The following is a 13,996-nucleotide window of genomic DNA, read 5'->3' as shown; positions in this document are numbered from 1 at the left end:
AAATCAAAAACAAATGAGTTGATTGCTTATTGTATTTCATAAACACATACAGTTCACATACGCATCCAGATGGTTGTAAACTGAGTTAGTTAAAATCTACATTTAAAAAAAAAACTCAGTATCTAAGAGAAACAAACTTTTCCTTTTAAAAGTTTTACCTTAATTTCTTAAGTTTAAGCTTTAGTTTTGTCAAACCTAAAATGTTTTCTTCTGTTGCTGGAACCACAAAGTCATTATTTTCATTGTGTTGTAAATACTTGGAAATCACTTACAATGACTTACAGATAATTTGGTAAAAGATTGTTTTCTTTTTTTTTACATTTTCCATATTTATAACAACCTCATTAACCACTAGGACAGCTTTGTTGTACTGTCAACTGCTACAACCAACATTTTGTGCAACCTGAAACCTGGACTTAAATTAATAAAATAATAAACGTGAGTGTAAGAATGGGTGGTGAAATAGCTACTGACAACCTTACTTCCCACCTCTGTTGACTAGATTTATACACATTTATACAACATTATGTGAGAATGTTTGGTCATGATATTTCTGCAAGGATTCAGTGAATCAAGTTTCATCTTATCTTGTTTGAACCGGCACAGCTGCACATATTCAGAGTCAAGGATATGGCATTGAAGGAGCTGCATAAAAGCGTGGCCCTGCAGCAGCTTGGGGCCCTTTTTGCACAGCTCCCAGTAATGCTTTGCCTCTGCTGAACCAGACCACTCCATCAGGGCCCTTCTGCTTTTAATATGTCTTGGTTTCTGTGCCTGTCTGTGTTTTCTGCTGTTGCTCTGGCTCTGTTAGTGGTGCAGTTGAAGCTTAAGATGTCCAGGCGTGGCCCCCAGGAGCCTCCCCACCTCCCAGCGCTGCCTGTGATCGGCAGTTTGTTGAGTTTGCGAAGCCCGCACCCTCCTCACGTGCATTTCAAAGAACTGCAGCAGAAATACGGACAGACGTACTCTTTGATGATGGGCTCCCACAGCGTCATCATTGTCAACCAACATACACATGCCAAAGAGGTCCTGCTGAAGAAAGGGAAGACATTTGCAGGAAGACCCAGAACTGTGGGTATATTTAATGTCTAATGTCTTCTTCTTCATCATTTATGCTTCATCCTTTTCCAGCACTGTGCTTGTGTGATGCAGGTGACCACAGACATTCTAACCAGAGATGGGAAAGACATCGCATTTGGAGACTACAGTGCTACATGGAGGTTCCACAGGAAAATAGTCCATGGAGCTCTGTGCATGTTTGGAGAGGGCTCTGCCTCCATCGAGAAGATCAGTGAGTAAACTTTGCACTGTGTTGTCTCGATTCACACAACAGTTATGAAACGTATGCACTGTTTGCAGTCTGTCTATTAACTGACCAGAGTTTTTCTGTCATTTGTTACACTGTATTTAATTGGATACAAGAATAAATGGGGGGATGAAACAGAGACAAATCTTGGACTATTACTTTTATTTTATAGCTTTGTCACTTTGGATAAAAGCGTCTACTTAATGTTTGCAAAGGTTTTTCAAAAAAATATACCAGTTTTTAAAATATGATGCATTTTGATGATGCCCAGTAAAATGAGTGAATACTGATATGCATGTTTGTCGCAGTAGTATGGCAACTCAGTTTTATATGATGTCATTTTCTTTACAATTATATATAATATACATGTATAGCTAACTAAAACTAGCAACCTAGTGTTAGGGACTATTTTGTGCAGTGGATTAATCCACATTTAGTGCTCTAATCAGTATTTATGGCAGCGGCGGCACAGAAGAATAACACCTCTCAGGTTTTAGATACACTGAGTATACAGCACTGTAAGAATAAGGGAATGTGTTTAATGAACATTTGTAGAGGGAGAGAGTAGCCTTTTAAACATGTCAGTAAGTGAACATGGTCTGTCCCTTGTATCCTGTCCAGTCTGTGCAGAGGCCCAGTCTCTATGTGCCGTCCTGTCTGAGGCAGCAGCTGCTGGACTGGCCCTGGATCTTTCTCCTGAGCTGACCCGGGCCGTCACCAACGTCGTCTGTTCACTCTGTTTCAACTCCACCTACTGCAGAGGAGACCCAGAGTTTGAAGGCATGCTGCATTACAGCCAAGGCATCGTGGACACTGTGGCAAAGGACAGCCTGGTGGACATCTTCCCCTGGTTACAGGTAGACAATGTGAAGAGCTTAGTTTGAGTGTAGGAAACAAGCCAATAAATAAGAGGACAGGAAAAAATAAAAGCGACAAAGTATGTTAAAAGGTCTCAGGCCATTCCCACCTTCATATCCCCAGCACAGTCAGGAAGTGGCAGGTACCTGCTGTAGACATTTCAGGACGAACTGACCAACCTCAAGACTGAAATAAACAATAAAGGTGCCTATATATATATATATATATATATATATATATATATATATATATATATATATATATATGTATGTATAGCGGTCTTATTCTTACAAGCTCAGGTCCTCTACGAGAGGCCTGGGAGCTTGAAATTTATATATATATATATATATATATATATATATATATATATCATGCTGTGTCTATAATAAAACAGCATCTGATTTTTTTTGCACAGATTTTTCCTAATGCAAACCTGCATCTTCTGAAGCAGTGTGTTTCAGTCAGAGACAAACTTCTGCAGAAGAAATATGATGAACACAAGGTACAGTTTCCTCTTGACCTTAAAGTTCTGATAACAGTTATTCGCTGCCATGGCTAGAAATGTCCCTGAAAATTGATGTAACGGTTTTGTAAAACCTGTATAATACACAACCACTTGAGGCGATGAGCTGATGTACACTGACATGTTGAACCCCCCAGGCAGATTACAGTGACCATGTGCAGAGGGACCTGCTGGATGCTCTGGTGAGAGCCAAACGCAGCGCAGAGAACAACAACACAGCAGAGATCAGTGCAGAGTCTGTGGGCCTCAGCGAAGACCACCTCCTCATGACCGTGGGAGACATCTTCGGAGCAGGTGTGGAAACCACCACCACTGTGCTCAAATGGGCCATCACTTACCTTATCCATTATCCCCAGGTAAGTCTGGAGCCGCAGTCCAGTCCGGGGGGCTTCTAGACCCTTTTCTAGACACTTCTGTCTGTCATTTCACTCCTCCTAAAATTAAAAAAATTATAAAAAATTGTAACTTTTTAAAATAAAAATGAAAATTACTAAGAAATGCAGGACACGTCAAGTTTTTTGTTTGTTTTTGTTCGGTTTAATTCTCTTTGCTATTTTGCTTATCCTGCCCTCTCTGAATGTAGTTGGTCCAGTCAGTCTTTTCTTTCTCCCTCCTACATTCTGTGTTTAGAAAATGGGACGCTGTTTGCAATACAGCCTAAGCAAATTAAAAAATAAAAGCATCTGACTGACTTGTGCTGTAGACTTCTGTCTACTAAAAAACCTACTGTAGCATTGGGAGATGTGGCTGCAGTTCCTCTCATGTCCACTAGAAGCCGCTCTGACTACATACTCAGCTGTCTTACCACCATATGTGTGTGTATGTGAAAAATCTCATGAAAGCAACAGTCAGTGCTCATGTTTGAATATATTGATATGCAAACTAACAAAATCCTTGCACATCTACCTCAATAAGACTTTTAAGAATTTGATTTATTTTTATATCCGTCACTTTCAGTTATAATACTTTTTTATTGCACATCAGTGCTGCAATGTCTTTGTCTTGTCTTGCACTGTTTGTACATGCACCTGTGATTTTTTTTGTTGTAAGGGCTCTTCTGTTAGTTACATAGCTATGTTTCTTGTATACTTTGTCTTTCCTTGAAATGTGTTTTCTGTGTTCTATGTCATTGGCCAGAAGAACATTGTTTGGTGTCCCTCTGTACACGACAGTATGGGTTTGAAGTGGCTGATTCATACAAAATGTGAGATTATTCCGTGAATCCTGGATAAGACATATTCATTTAAATAAAGCATAGTTTGTGTTTACGTGGTGTTTAGGTGCAGAGATGTATCCAGGAGGAGCTGGACAGTAAAGTAGGGGGGGATAGGTCCCCCCAGCTCAGTGACAGAGGCAGTCTGCCCTACCTGGAGGCCACCATCAGGGAGGTGCTACGGATTCGTCCTGTTGCACCGCTGCTAATCCCTCATGTGGCCCTCAGTGACACCAGGTACATTTATTGTCATCCACCTGTGACCACCAATAACTGATCAACTCTATTGATTTCAAACCCCTCTCTCTCCGTTTCTGTGCTCCTCTGCAGCATTGGAGACTTTGCAGTGAGGAAAGGAACTCGTGTCATCATCAATCTGTGGTCTCTGCACCATGATGAGAGGGAGTGGAGAAACCCAGAGCTCTTTGACCCAGGTGAGAGGAAACTTTCCTTTGTCCTGGAAAAACTACGTGTTTTGTGTATGGTTGCCAAGTTTCACTGGAATCACGAAGACAAAGTGAATTACAGAAATATGTCACTTTTTCCACACATAGACTAAGCATGTGCATCAGTGCTGTCATTGGTTTCTGCTTATACATGTGTTTGTGTGTGTTAAAACCGATCCCTGTTCTCTGCAGGTCGCTTCTTAAACAGCGAAGGCACGGGTCTGACCATCCCGTCGCCCAGCTACCTGCCATTCGGCGCCGGGCTCAGGGTGTGTCTGGGTGAGGCCTTGGCCAAGATGGAGCTCTTCCTCTTCCTTTCCTGGATCCTACAGCGCTTCACTCTCTCTGTCCCACCAGGCCACTCTCTGCCCAGTCTCGAGGGCAAGTTTGGTGTGGTCCTCCAGCCGGTAAAGTACAAGGTGCACGCCATGCCCAGACCAGGCTGGGACAGAAACAAGTGTCAGGCATGTTGAGTTTTGGATCTGATACACAATATTTGAAGTACCATGAAAGACTTCATTGAGGAATCTCAGGTTGGAGGAGGGCCTACATGCCTATAACGGAATATGTAGGAGACACTTACACTTACTCACCTAGACTTGTAAGTTTTGAAGCCAGGATCTTTGGGGCAAAGATGAAATATACTGATTAAAAAACAAACAAACATGCCTTTTATCTATGTACCTATGTGATGAGATGGACCACAGTTACAGTTCCTGTAATGTATTTTATCAAACAGGGCTAGTTCACATTTTATTGTATAAAATAATCCAAATGAGATGTGTGCTTTTTAAAGTAAACATTAAGATATTTAAATGCATCTATGAGGATCAGCATCAGTGTGTAAATTATATTTCACATGAGATCAACTGTGACTGTTGAAACTGTGAAGCCTGTACATAGATTTGTTATTAACTCTAATAAAAAAGTGCAAAGTGAAAGCAAATGTCGACAGCATCTGTTTGAAATGAATTGCTTGTCATGATAGGATTAGTTTCTGTTAGATCTGAAGGAATAATTATCTTCTGAATGTATATTATTGAAATAAGTAAGTATGAGCAGTCAGGATGACAAGACGGAGAGTTATGATCACTAACAGGTGATAGCTGTGAGATTTGGTTTTCTGTTTACTTTTCCTTCTCTGTTTTTTACTCCACCTTAAATCAAAGGTGGAGTAGATTCTTATCTGATATAATAATATGCATATACATGTACGGTGCAAAGAATAACTCCAGTCCAGTTGCCATGACTCAACTTCTACTTGTAGTGGAGTATTTTTACTCCACTACTTGAGTGTTGAGTTTGTGTGCTGTATCCATCTCTGCAGTCAGACTGCTTTTTGTCTAATTCGTGTGTTTCCTCTGAGACTGTTGCGTCTTTTCTTCTATTAATGACAAAGCCGCGCTCTCTGCTGCTGCTGCTGCTGTGTGTGTGTGTGTGTGTGTGTGTGTGTGTGAAGTCACCATTCATCCACCTGTTTTGTTGGGGTACTGTGATTGACACCCAGACCCCGCCCCCTGCACTTGTCCTTTTATTCTAATTGGTGCGACACTTGTGTGCATGGAAATTTCCTCGCGCGACCCTTGGCTCACACCTGACTGAGCGGTGAGCGGGAGAGTGTGCGCGAGGCCGGAGGCCGGCACACACACACACACACACACACACACACACAGCCGATACATGGCCTCTCTGTCTCTCTCTCTCTCACACACACACACACACACAGCCGATACATGGCCTCTCTCTGTCTCTCTCTCTCACACACACAGCGTCTTCCGTTAACCGGCAGCTGTAGACCAGTGTTCCTCCGCACCGACCACCGTGAAGAGGCGACAGCATGCCGCGGTCTTTCTTAGTGAAGAAACATCAGAGCGGCAGCAAGAAAAGCAACCATGGAGGACTGAAGTCAGAGAGTCAGGGTAAGAGGAACAGAGTAGCCTAGTCCAGCACAAGTTACAAATAGACACTGAAAACAGTCAGATAGCTACAGTTTGTCTTATCTAAGCTAACAGCATAAAGAAAAACCCTGCTCCACAGCTTTAAACTGGAAATGCAGAAGAGCTGCTCCTCCATTTGTAATGAGTGTCCCGCGGCTCACAAACAGTAAAGATGAGCACTTCAAACAGGTTAAACAAATGTTTTATTTTAAACTGAAGCGGGTAGTTCTACATTTATTTTTCTGCATGTTGTATGTTGTAAACACCCACAGATCCATTTTTATCTTCGGGTCTTTATGAAAACGAAAAGAGCATAATGCTGCTTAAAGGTAAGTTATCTATAAACGTATCTGTCCACAAACAGGAATGTACTTCTGTGTTTAGCAGGTGCAAAATCTGTCCCAAAAGAGGCACAGCATTGTCCTCAGGTCCTCCAGAGACCATAAGGGCCTCATTAAGCAGCCTCAAGAGCCTATGCAGCGGCCTTCCAGGCCTTCCTACCAACAAATACCTCCTTCAACTTTTATATTTTTTTCCCATACAACCCTTAAAGTGAGCCAACCTTCCCGTCTCCAGCCCCCGTCCCCATCCCACTATATTGATGAGCTTCCATTATCATCAGAAAGGGCCCAAGAAAGAGAAGCTGGTAATAAGACTGAAATCATCTTCAGTTTAATAGAAGCTACAAATTGTGACAACTTGGTTAAATATTTGGTTTTGAGCAACAACAGATGATGTTCTGCATGTTTTTAAAGGCTGTATTGCACTTTGTTCATTGTTGTGTGTGCTCCTAAACTCTTACTTGTGTAGATGAGCCTTAAGAGCCCAGAAAACGTGCTTATAAATTAGAAGTTATCTCTATAACAATATATGACTAAATAGGAAATAAACACACAATCTTTTTTACATGCGGCACTGTGTGCTCTGTTGCTGTGTTCACGCACATATCAATTCACTGGTTTAGAGAGTCAGTGAAAGTGTGTTCATGTACAGTAGGACCTGTCAGTCACAGTAACAAATGGACTGATAATCAGATGGTCAGGGCTTTTCAAATTAAAATCTATTTAGTGTTAAATAGCAGTACAGAATGTATATCTACTCTGTGTTATATGGACAGCACCACTTTAAATTTGCACTTGGATGTAGAGAAGTTACAAAATGTACTATTTCAGCAGAAATACCTGAAATTCTCTGTTAAAGTCTTAAACAGCATTTATCAACATTAATAATGATAGTCACATACTTTACTGATCACCATGGGAAAATTGTTCTTAGTCAATATATGATGGCAGTTGTATAGAGGTGTTATAGAATGAAGCATCTTGGACCAACACCAGACACAGGTAGCACTTTAACCAACATATTCATGGAATTAATGATCATAAAACAACCTCTGCTTGTGTGGTTTTGTCATTTAACCAGTAAATGCAGAGATAAGCACTGGCTACAACAAGGAAGCTGTCAGATGAAGGTTCTGTGTGGCCAAATTATTTTTCATGCTCACACACTCTTCTACACAGAAAAAACTGTAAGCATTTCAAATGCTCCACAAAGCGCACCAAACCAATGTATTTCTACAGAAAAATGAAATGTATCAAGTAAACACAGCTCAAACAGTCTAGCTTTCAAAGCTACTACTACACTTATACTCGTGCAACTTTCTTTAACCGCAATTTCATGATCAAACCGAGAAAAAGAAAGATTCCTGTTTTTGTCTTGATATTGAGTAAATGCCTGATATAGGCATGACTCAAGTTTTGTACAAGGTTTATGCACGACTCCATTTGATGCTTTTGCTCTGCTTCTGGTGTAGAAACAGTGTTAGACTGTAAAAAATCTGAACCTATCCTCAGGAAAGGGAAGAAAACCAATTAACCGTGTGTGTGTGTGTGTGTGTGTGTGTGTGTGTGTGTGTGTGTGTGTGTGTAATCCACAGAGACCTCTTGCAACACCCATGAAGACTCTTTGCTGCACATTAACAATCCCCCTCACCATTATCGTCCAGCCTACAGCCCCCAGCCACAGACCATGTCATCATCCTCCTGCATGCTTTCTGTCAGAACAGACCAATTGTATCTTCCGTCCTCTCCAAAGACCTACCCTCTCTCCCTTATAGATCCATATTCAGAGGCTTACAGTAAATGCCCTGAAGATGACTACAAACCAGAACGCTCTTGTACCAAAGTGGACATGGAAATCCAGTGTGTCACTCCAAACCCCACGAGGAGAGAGAGCCTCCTCGCTCCATGCATCCCTGTCCTGGCACTCTTTCCTGCTGTCCCCCCAAGCAGTACCAGCAGCAGCCAGGATCACTTTGAGTGTTTAGACTGTCATAAAAAGTACTTGAGCTTCTCCGGCCTGCCTAAACACAAGCAGCTTCACTGTGAGTGGAGCAGTAAGAAGTACTTCAGCTGTAAGTACTGTGAGAAGGAGTACAGCAGCCTGGGAGCTCTCAAGATGCACATCAGGACTCACACATTACCCTGTGTGTGTAAACTCTGCGGCAAGGCCTTCTCCAGACCATGGCTGCTTCAGGGACACATACGAACACACACAGGTCAGTGAAACACACATTTAAGGATGACTTCATTAGGAAGTTATAATAACTCTTTATACAGGTCAGTAGTGATGTCCCACTCAGGTTTGTTTTTAGCCCAATTCGAGTCCTTTACCTTTACATGGAAACCTGACTCTTTCACCTCCATAAACTAACTCCTGAGTTTGTTTAAATCAGAGAGTCATACAAATGTCAAATGACAAAAACTTAAGCAATGGGTCTACCATGCACTGGAGCCTAGGTGATTGCTATTGCTTTTTTTTTAAAAGCAAAGCAGAAAGACACAAAATTACCACAAAGAAACACAAAAACACATGAAAGAGATTAAAAACAGGATAACAAAGGGACACAGCATAACTAAAAACACACACTAAATGATTACACAGAAAGGAAAAGGCAGCAGTGAGACACAAAATGAGGTTTCATATCTGCTTCACCAATCTTACACCTTGGCACTGTGCTATGCCTGGATTGTGGGGAACATAAAGAAGGGAGGTCATTAAAGAAGTAATTCACTAATAACAAACCAAATTGATAAAGGTCAGTTGTGTCAAGCAAGCAATCAGTAATTACATTATACATTCAATTGAAACCTGTATGTTCCTATAAACAGAACAAACCAACTGTTAGCCTTCCAGAAGAGAGAAAGAGCCATCCTTGAAGTCAACCAGCTATTACATGCAGGTGTGGGCAATTCCTCAATGAGGTGGGAGTGTCCATAGGATAAAAAGGAAGGTCTGAAATAAAGAGACAGGATAACACAGACACCACAGATACCATGTGTCGCAGGGCCATCACAACTGGTGAATGTGAATTTTTATTAGATTATGGCATGATTGCTCATCATCAAACACAGAAATATACATCTCCCTGGTCATTATGACTGACATGAGTCTCTTTCCTTGCACAGGAGAGAAGCCTTTCTCGTGCCTCCACTGCAGCCGAGCTTTTGCCGATCGCTCGAACCTGCGTGCTCACCTCCAAACCCACTCTGAAGTGAAAAAGTACCAGTGTGCAAGCTGCTTTAAGACCTTCTCCAGGATCTCACTGTTAGCCAAGCACCAAGAGGCAGGCTGCCCACTGTCCTGACAGGCTTGAAACTCCTCGCCACTCCAGATTTCACACTTCTGTAGTGTCTTGCTGCTGGCTAATCAACTGCCACAAATGTTTGTTGTTGGTGACAGTGATCTCGAACTGACAGACTGAATAATATGACAGGCCACAGTTTGACCCAGCACCAGCTACACTGTCATTAAGGAGTCTTCAGAGCTAATCTAAAATGTCCTGGCTATACAACAGGATTGATGGGATACACATCCCTTTCCCATTGATGATATTTACAGTACAGGTTTGGATTTGTAGTTTGGTGTCTGATTTCAGTTGTTGACATATTTGCCACAATAGGAAAACTGCTGATGTGTTATGTATTATCTGTCATGTTCTATCATTAAGGTTCATTTATTCATTCATTCAGTCAGTTCCACTGAATGTCTGAGGAGCTGCCAATAGATAAAGCATAAACTATGCTATATGAAGGTGCTAGACACAGGCTCCACAAAAAACAACATTTAGTGGACAGCTGGTCCTCCCAGACAGCAGCCATGTCTGTTTCAACAGTTTTATATAGTTTTCAACTATGAGCAGTCACAGTTACTGAGTTCAGAAGTATATTAGGTAAGGTGTGGTCACTTCAACAAACAGCTGAATTATATTATTGCATTACCACCATCCTGACTGAGGTAAATTTTGAATGTACTAAATTCAAATAAGGGGGAAATATTAGATTTAATCACAACAGATCAGACTTCTTTCTCATCAGCTTAGTCTCCTTGTAGTACCTACACTATAGTAGGGTTTGTTTTTTGTTTTTGTCTGAATTGTTGTGTATATTTTTGTATTGAAATGCTTGTTGACTTGATAACAATAAAGTTTTGATCATTTCACATATTAGTTTCAATTTTTTTCAATTTGGTCTCATTTCTGACCAGCCAAAAAGCACACGTGTTGCGTGTTTTCAGATCTCTGCACTGGCTTCCTGTAGCTGCTGCATCAGCTTCAAAGCCTCAACCTGTACCTACAAAGTGGTCAACTCAACAACACCGGCCTACCTGAGCTCCCTCATCCTGGTGTACAATCCTTCACACTCACTGTTCTCTACAAGCAAACGTCTTGTGGTCCCCTAACCTCACCTCAAAAGATCCCAGGCAGAACTTTTCAGCTCTGTGGTTCCTTGATTGTGGAACGACCTACCCACCTCTGCGAGCTCTGCTGCCTCACTCTCAACTTTCAAAAACTTGCTGAAACCAGAACTCTTCCGAATCTTTCTCTGCACTTACATCTTAAACCCCATAAAACTGAACCAGCTCAACAGTTCGCCTCCTTGGCTTAGATATTTTGCTTGCTTTGTACCTCAAGTCGCTTTGGATAAAAGCGTCTGCCAAATAACTAAATGTAAATGTAAGAACATTTTATTAAACTGTGGTGTGGGAAGCACATAGAAAGCAAATCCCATTTACTGGATGTGGAACTGACATCATCACTGACACAGTCATACACTGATGCCAGTCTAGACAGGGCTCTTTTTTTAGCAAGTTGTGTATCTGTGAGAAAGAGTTTTCTATTTCTGTACCGACAAAGCTTGAGTATATATCGTCTGATGGTCTGCCTCGTTGTGCTTTGGTTTTTTAGACACTGAATAGTTCACTTAGTTGTGATTCCATGTTTCCCTCTATCACAAAGGTAAGCCATGTTCTGCTGAGGCACAGCCCTATTTATAACAGTTAAACAAGGGCTGCAAATCCGTCGCCTAGTCACTGTTGTGGAGCTGATTTGTCTTATACTGTGGACACTAAACTGGCAGGAACATGCATTTCATAGCACCTGACACATTCAAAGGGATGAAATACAGGTAACATGCAAACTGAATGAGAGTTGCCCCGGGATGCTGCAGTCGGCACAGTCAAGGCATACAGTATACAGTGTGTTGACCATGACCATGTGCAGTTTAATAAAAAGATGATTCACATTTTTCCACCAGCAGCAAAAATACTTGCTCTCACAATGCTGCGAACACTTGCCCTGCCCTGCACCTGTAGTGTGGGTCTGGGCACCTGTTGTTTGCCCACCAGAATGGCTCCGTTGTGATGTAATGGAATGCTAAGAATAGTATCTGTGGAACAAGGTCTAAATATCCCCCAACCAGCTTCACTTTCTATACCCACAGAAGCTATTCTGACTTCTGGCAGGCCTATAAATACACAGGAAGCTGTTATATTAGGCACGAGGGCAGCTCTCCATCTCGCAGTGTGTCAGTAAGACAAGACAGCCCTGCTGGATTTAGCTGCTTTCAAGACATGAGGCTTATTATTAGGCTGCAATATTAGGACAGCGGATATAGTAAGAAACATGTGCGTGTGTGAGCCTGAGTGTATCTGTGTGTTAGGTGGGTGGGTGGAGTAATAGACACTGGCAATCAGATTATGATGGCATTTTCCACAGTGAGTGTGAGTATTTCCATAAAGTCCATCGCCACAGGCCTCTGATACCCTGCAAATGACACTGTGTTACACTTGTTACCAACACATCTGAGTGTGGGATAGAGTGTGTACCCCTGTGTGTGTGTGTGTGTGTGTGTGTGTGTGCTAATTAGAGTTGAAGGATGGAGAAGATCAGATGCTTCGTTAAAGTGAGATGAGGGGCAGCAGAAACAACATGTTTAAGACTATATATGCAATACAATACAATATAAATGACATGCACATAGTTGAAATAGTTGAGTTCTGTTGCTATGCCTGGAACTGATTTCTTCATTGTTTAGTGTCTGGTTTTACCAGCTCAAAGGCTGGGATGTCATCTAGTTGTTTTCATGTCTCAGTCCAAGTCTTTGTAGAGTTAAGTCTCACTTGTGTAGTGCAAGGGTCGGCTCCAGAGCTCTGCTGGACATGTAAAAACCCTTAAAAATAGTCATCATGTATAAAGAGTCAAATCAATGGGTTCTAAATGAATCTTTTGAAACACTGTGAGATCAGGGTTAATCCAAAGGCGCTGATTAGTGGCAACTGGACATCCTTAAGTTCTCTGAAGTCATCTGAAATGCTTCATCAGCTCATGTGGTCAGAGACAGTCAGTACAGTTTAACCTATATTGTTTTCCAACTGAGTGAAACTGGAGAAACCATATCTTAGCAATAAGGGTGGTCTACAACACCACACATCAGAAACGTTCAATATGCTCCTGAAATCCTTTCACAACGCTTTCACTGCCTTTGACTCAACAACACACAGCACACATGACCAACTGGAACAACAGCCCACAGCTGGTGTCAAGCACCCTCATTGTGATAATGACTTAATGACTCCACAGAGTTTAAATACCTGGACTCCCATTTAACCTGTTAGAGTTAATGAAGCCTTTATGACTTCAAGTGGCTGCCACAGTGCATTTGAGACTGCCTCCTAAACACCATAGAGGAAGTATAACTGTCGCTTATTGAAGTGCTGCGCTCATGTAAAACACAGATGTTGAAGATGGAGTTGCCGTACTACAGAGCTTCCAGCTCATGGCTACTCAGAGCACTTTACCCAGGCCTCACATTCACCCATTCACACTGACAGCAGAGCTGCCAGGCAACTTGGAGTTCAGTGTCTGCATCACATCCTTTTCAGGAAAAATGTGTAAATGCCACTTCTATGGTTCATTTTACTCATTTGTAATGAGTGGGTTACTGTGTGTTATGTAAAAGCCACACAAACGTTCAGGTGTTATTGGCAGATGTAGAATCTTTAAGATGCCAACACTAACTATACATTGGCTTTGCTATGGTTCTCTTATGGTTTATAAACCAGTATGCAACAGTGATGCTCACATGGCTGTCTGAGCACACACACACGCGCACACACACACACACACACACACACACACACACACACACACACACGCGCACACACACACACACACAGTATACTGTCTCACAAGCCTAAGCCATCTCACTGTGCTGTTGAGACAATACCACAGTGGAACTCAAAATGTACAATTACATTTGTATTGCCACAACGAGCATGTGAGGTCATGTTTATATGGGTGAGAATGGTGTCAACCTCCTTTTTTTGTGGAGTCGGTGAGAGGGCAGTGCTGTGGTGCTGTAGAGATGGAACTGG

At 41.9% G+C, this 13,996-nt stretch overlaps 2 protein-coding genes across 2 annotated transcripts; both read left to right on the top strand.

The window, feature by feature from the left end:
- Positions 1 to 696: 696 nt before the first annotated feature.
- Positions 697 to 5,272, top strand: LOC113158084 (steroid 17-alpha-hydroxylase/17,20 lyase). The gene is made up of 8 exons (XM_026353759.1): positions 697 to 1,071; positions 1,153 to 1,291; positions 1,928 to 2,163; positions 2,580 to 2,666; positions 2,825 to 3,043; positions 3,968 to 4,137; positions 4,231 to 4,334; positions 4,539 to 5,272. The coding sequence occupies exons 1-8, from the start codon at positions 757 to 759 to the stop codon at positions 4,817 to 4,819; spliced, it is 1,551 nt and encodes a 516-aa protein (XP_026209544.1). The 5' UTR covers positions 697 to 756; the 3' UTR covers positions 4,820 to 5,272.
- An 839-nt stretch (positions 5,273 to 6,111) lies between these two features.
- On the top strand, positions 6,112 to 10,705 carry LOC113158085 (protein snail homolog Sna-like). Its single transcript, XM_026353760.1, has 3 exons — positions 6,112 to 6,265; positions 8,220 to 8,840; positions 9,751 to 10,705. Exons 1-3 carry the CDS (start codon positions 6,184 to 6,186, stop codon positions 9,927 to 9,929), a joined length of 882 nt encoding a protein of 293 aa, XP_026209545.1. The 5' UTR covers positions 6,112 to 6,183; the 3' UTR covers positions 9,930 to 10,705.
- Positions 10,706 to 13,996: the final 3,291 nt, after the last annotated feature.

The sequence above is a fragment of the Anabas testudineus genome, chromosome 15 (assembly GCF_900324465.2).
Source record: "Anabas testudineus chromosome 15, fAnaTes1.2, whole genome shotgun sequence".
In the NCBI taxonomy this organism is placed as follows: Eukaryota; Metazoa; Chordata; class Actinopteri; order Anabantiformes; family Anabantidae; genus Anabas; species Anabas testudineus.
Note: the sequence above shows the minus strand (reverse complement) of the source record. Positions and strands in the feature narration are given on the sequence as shown.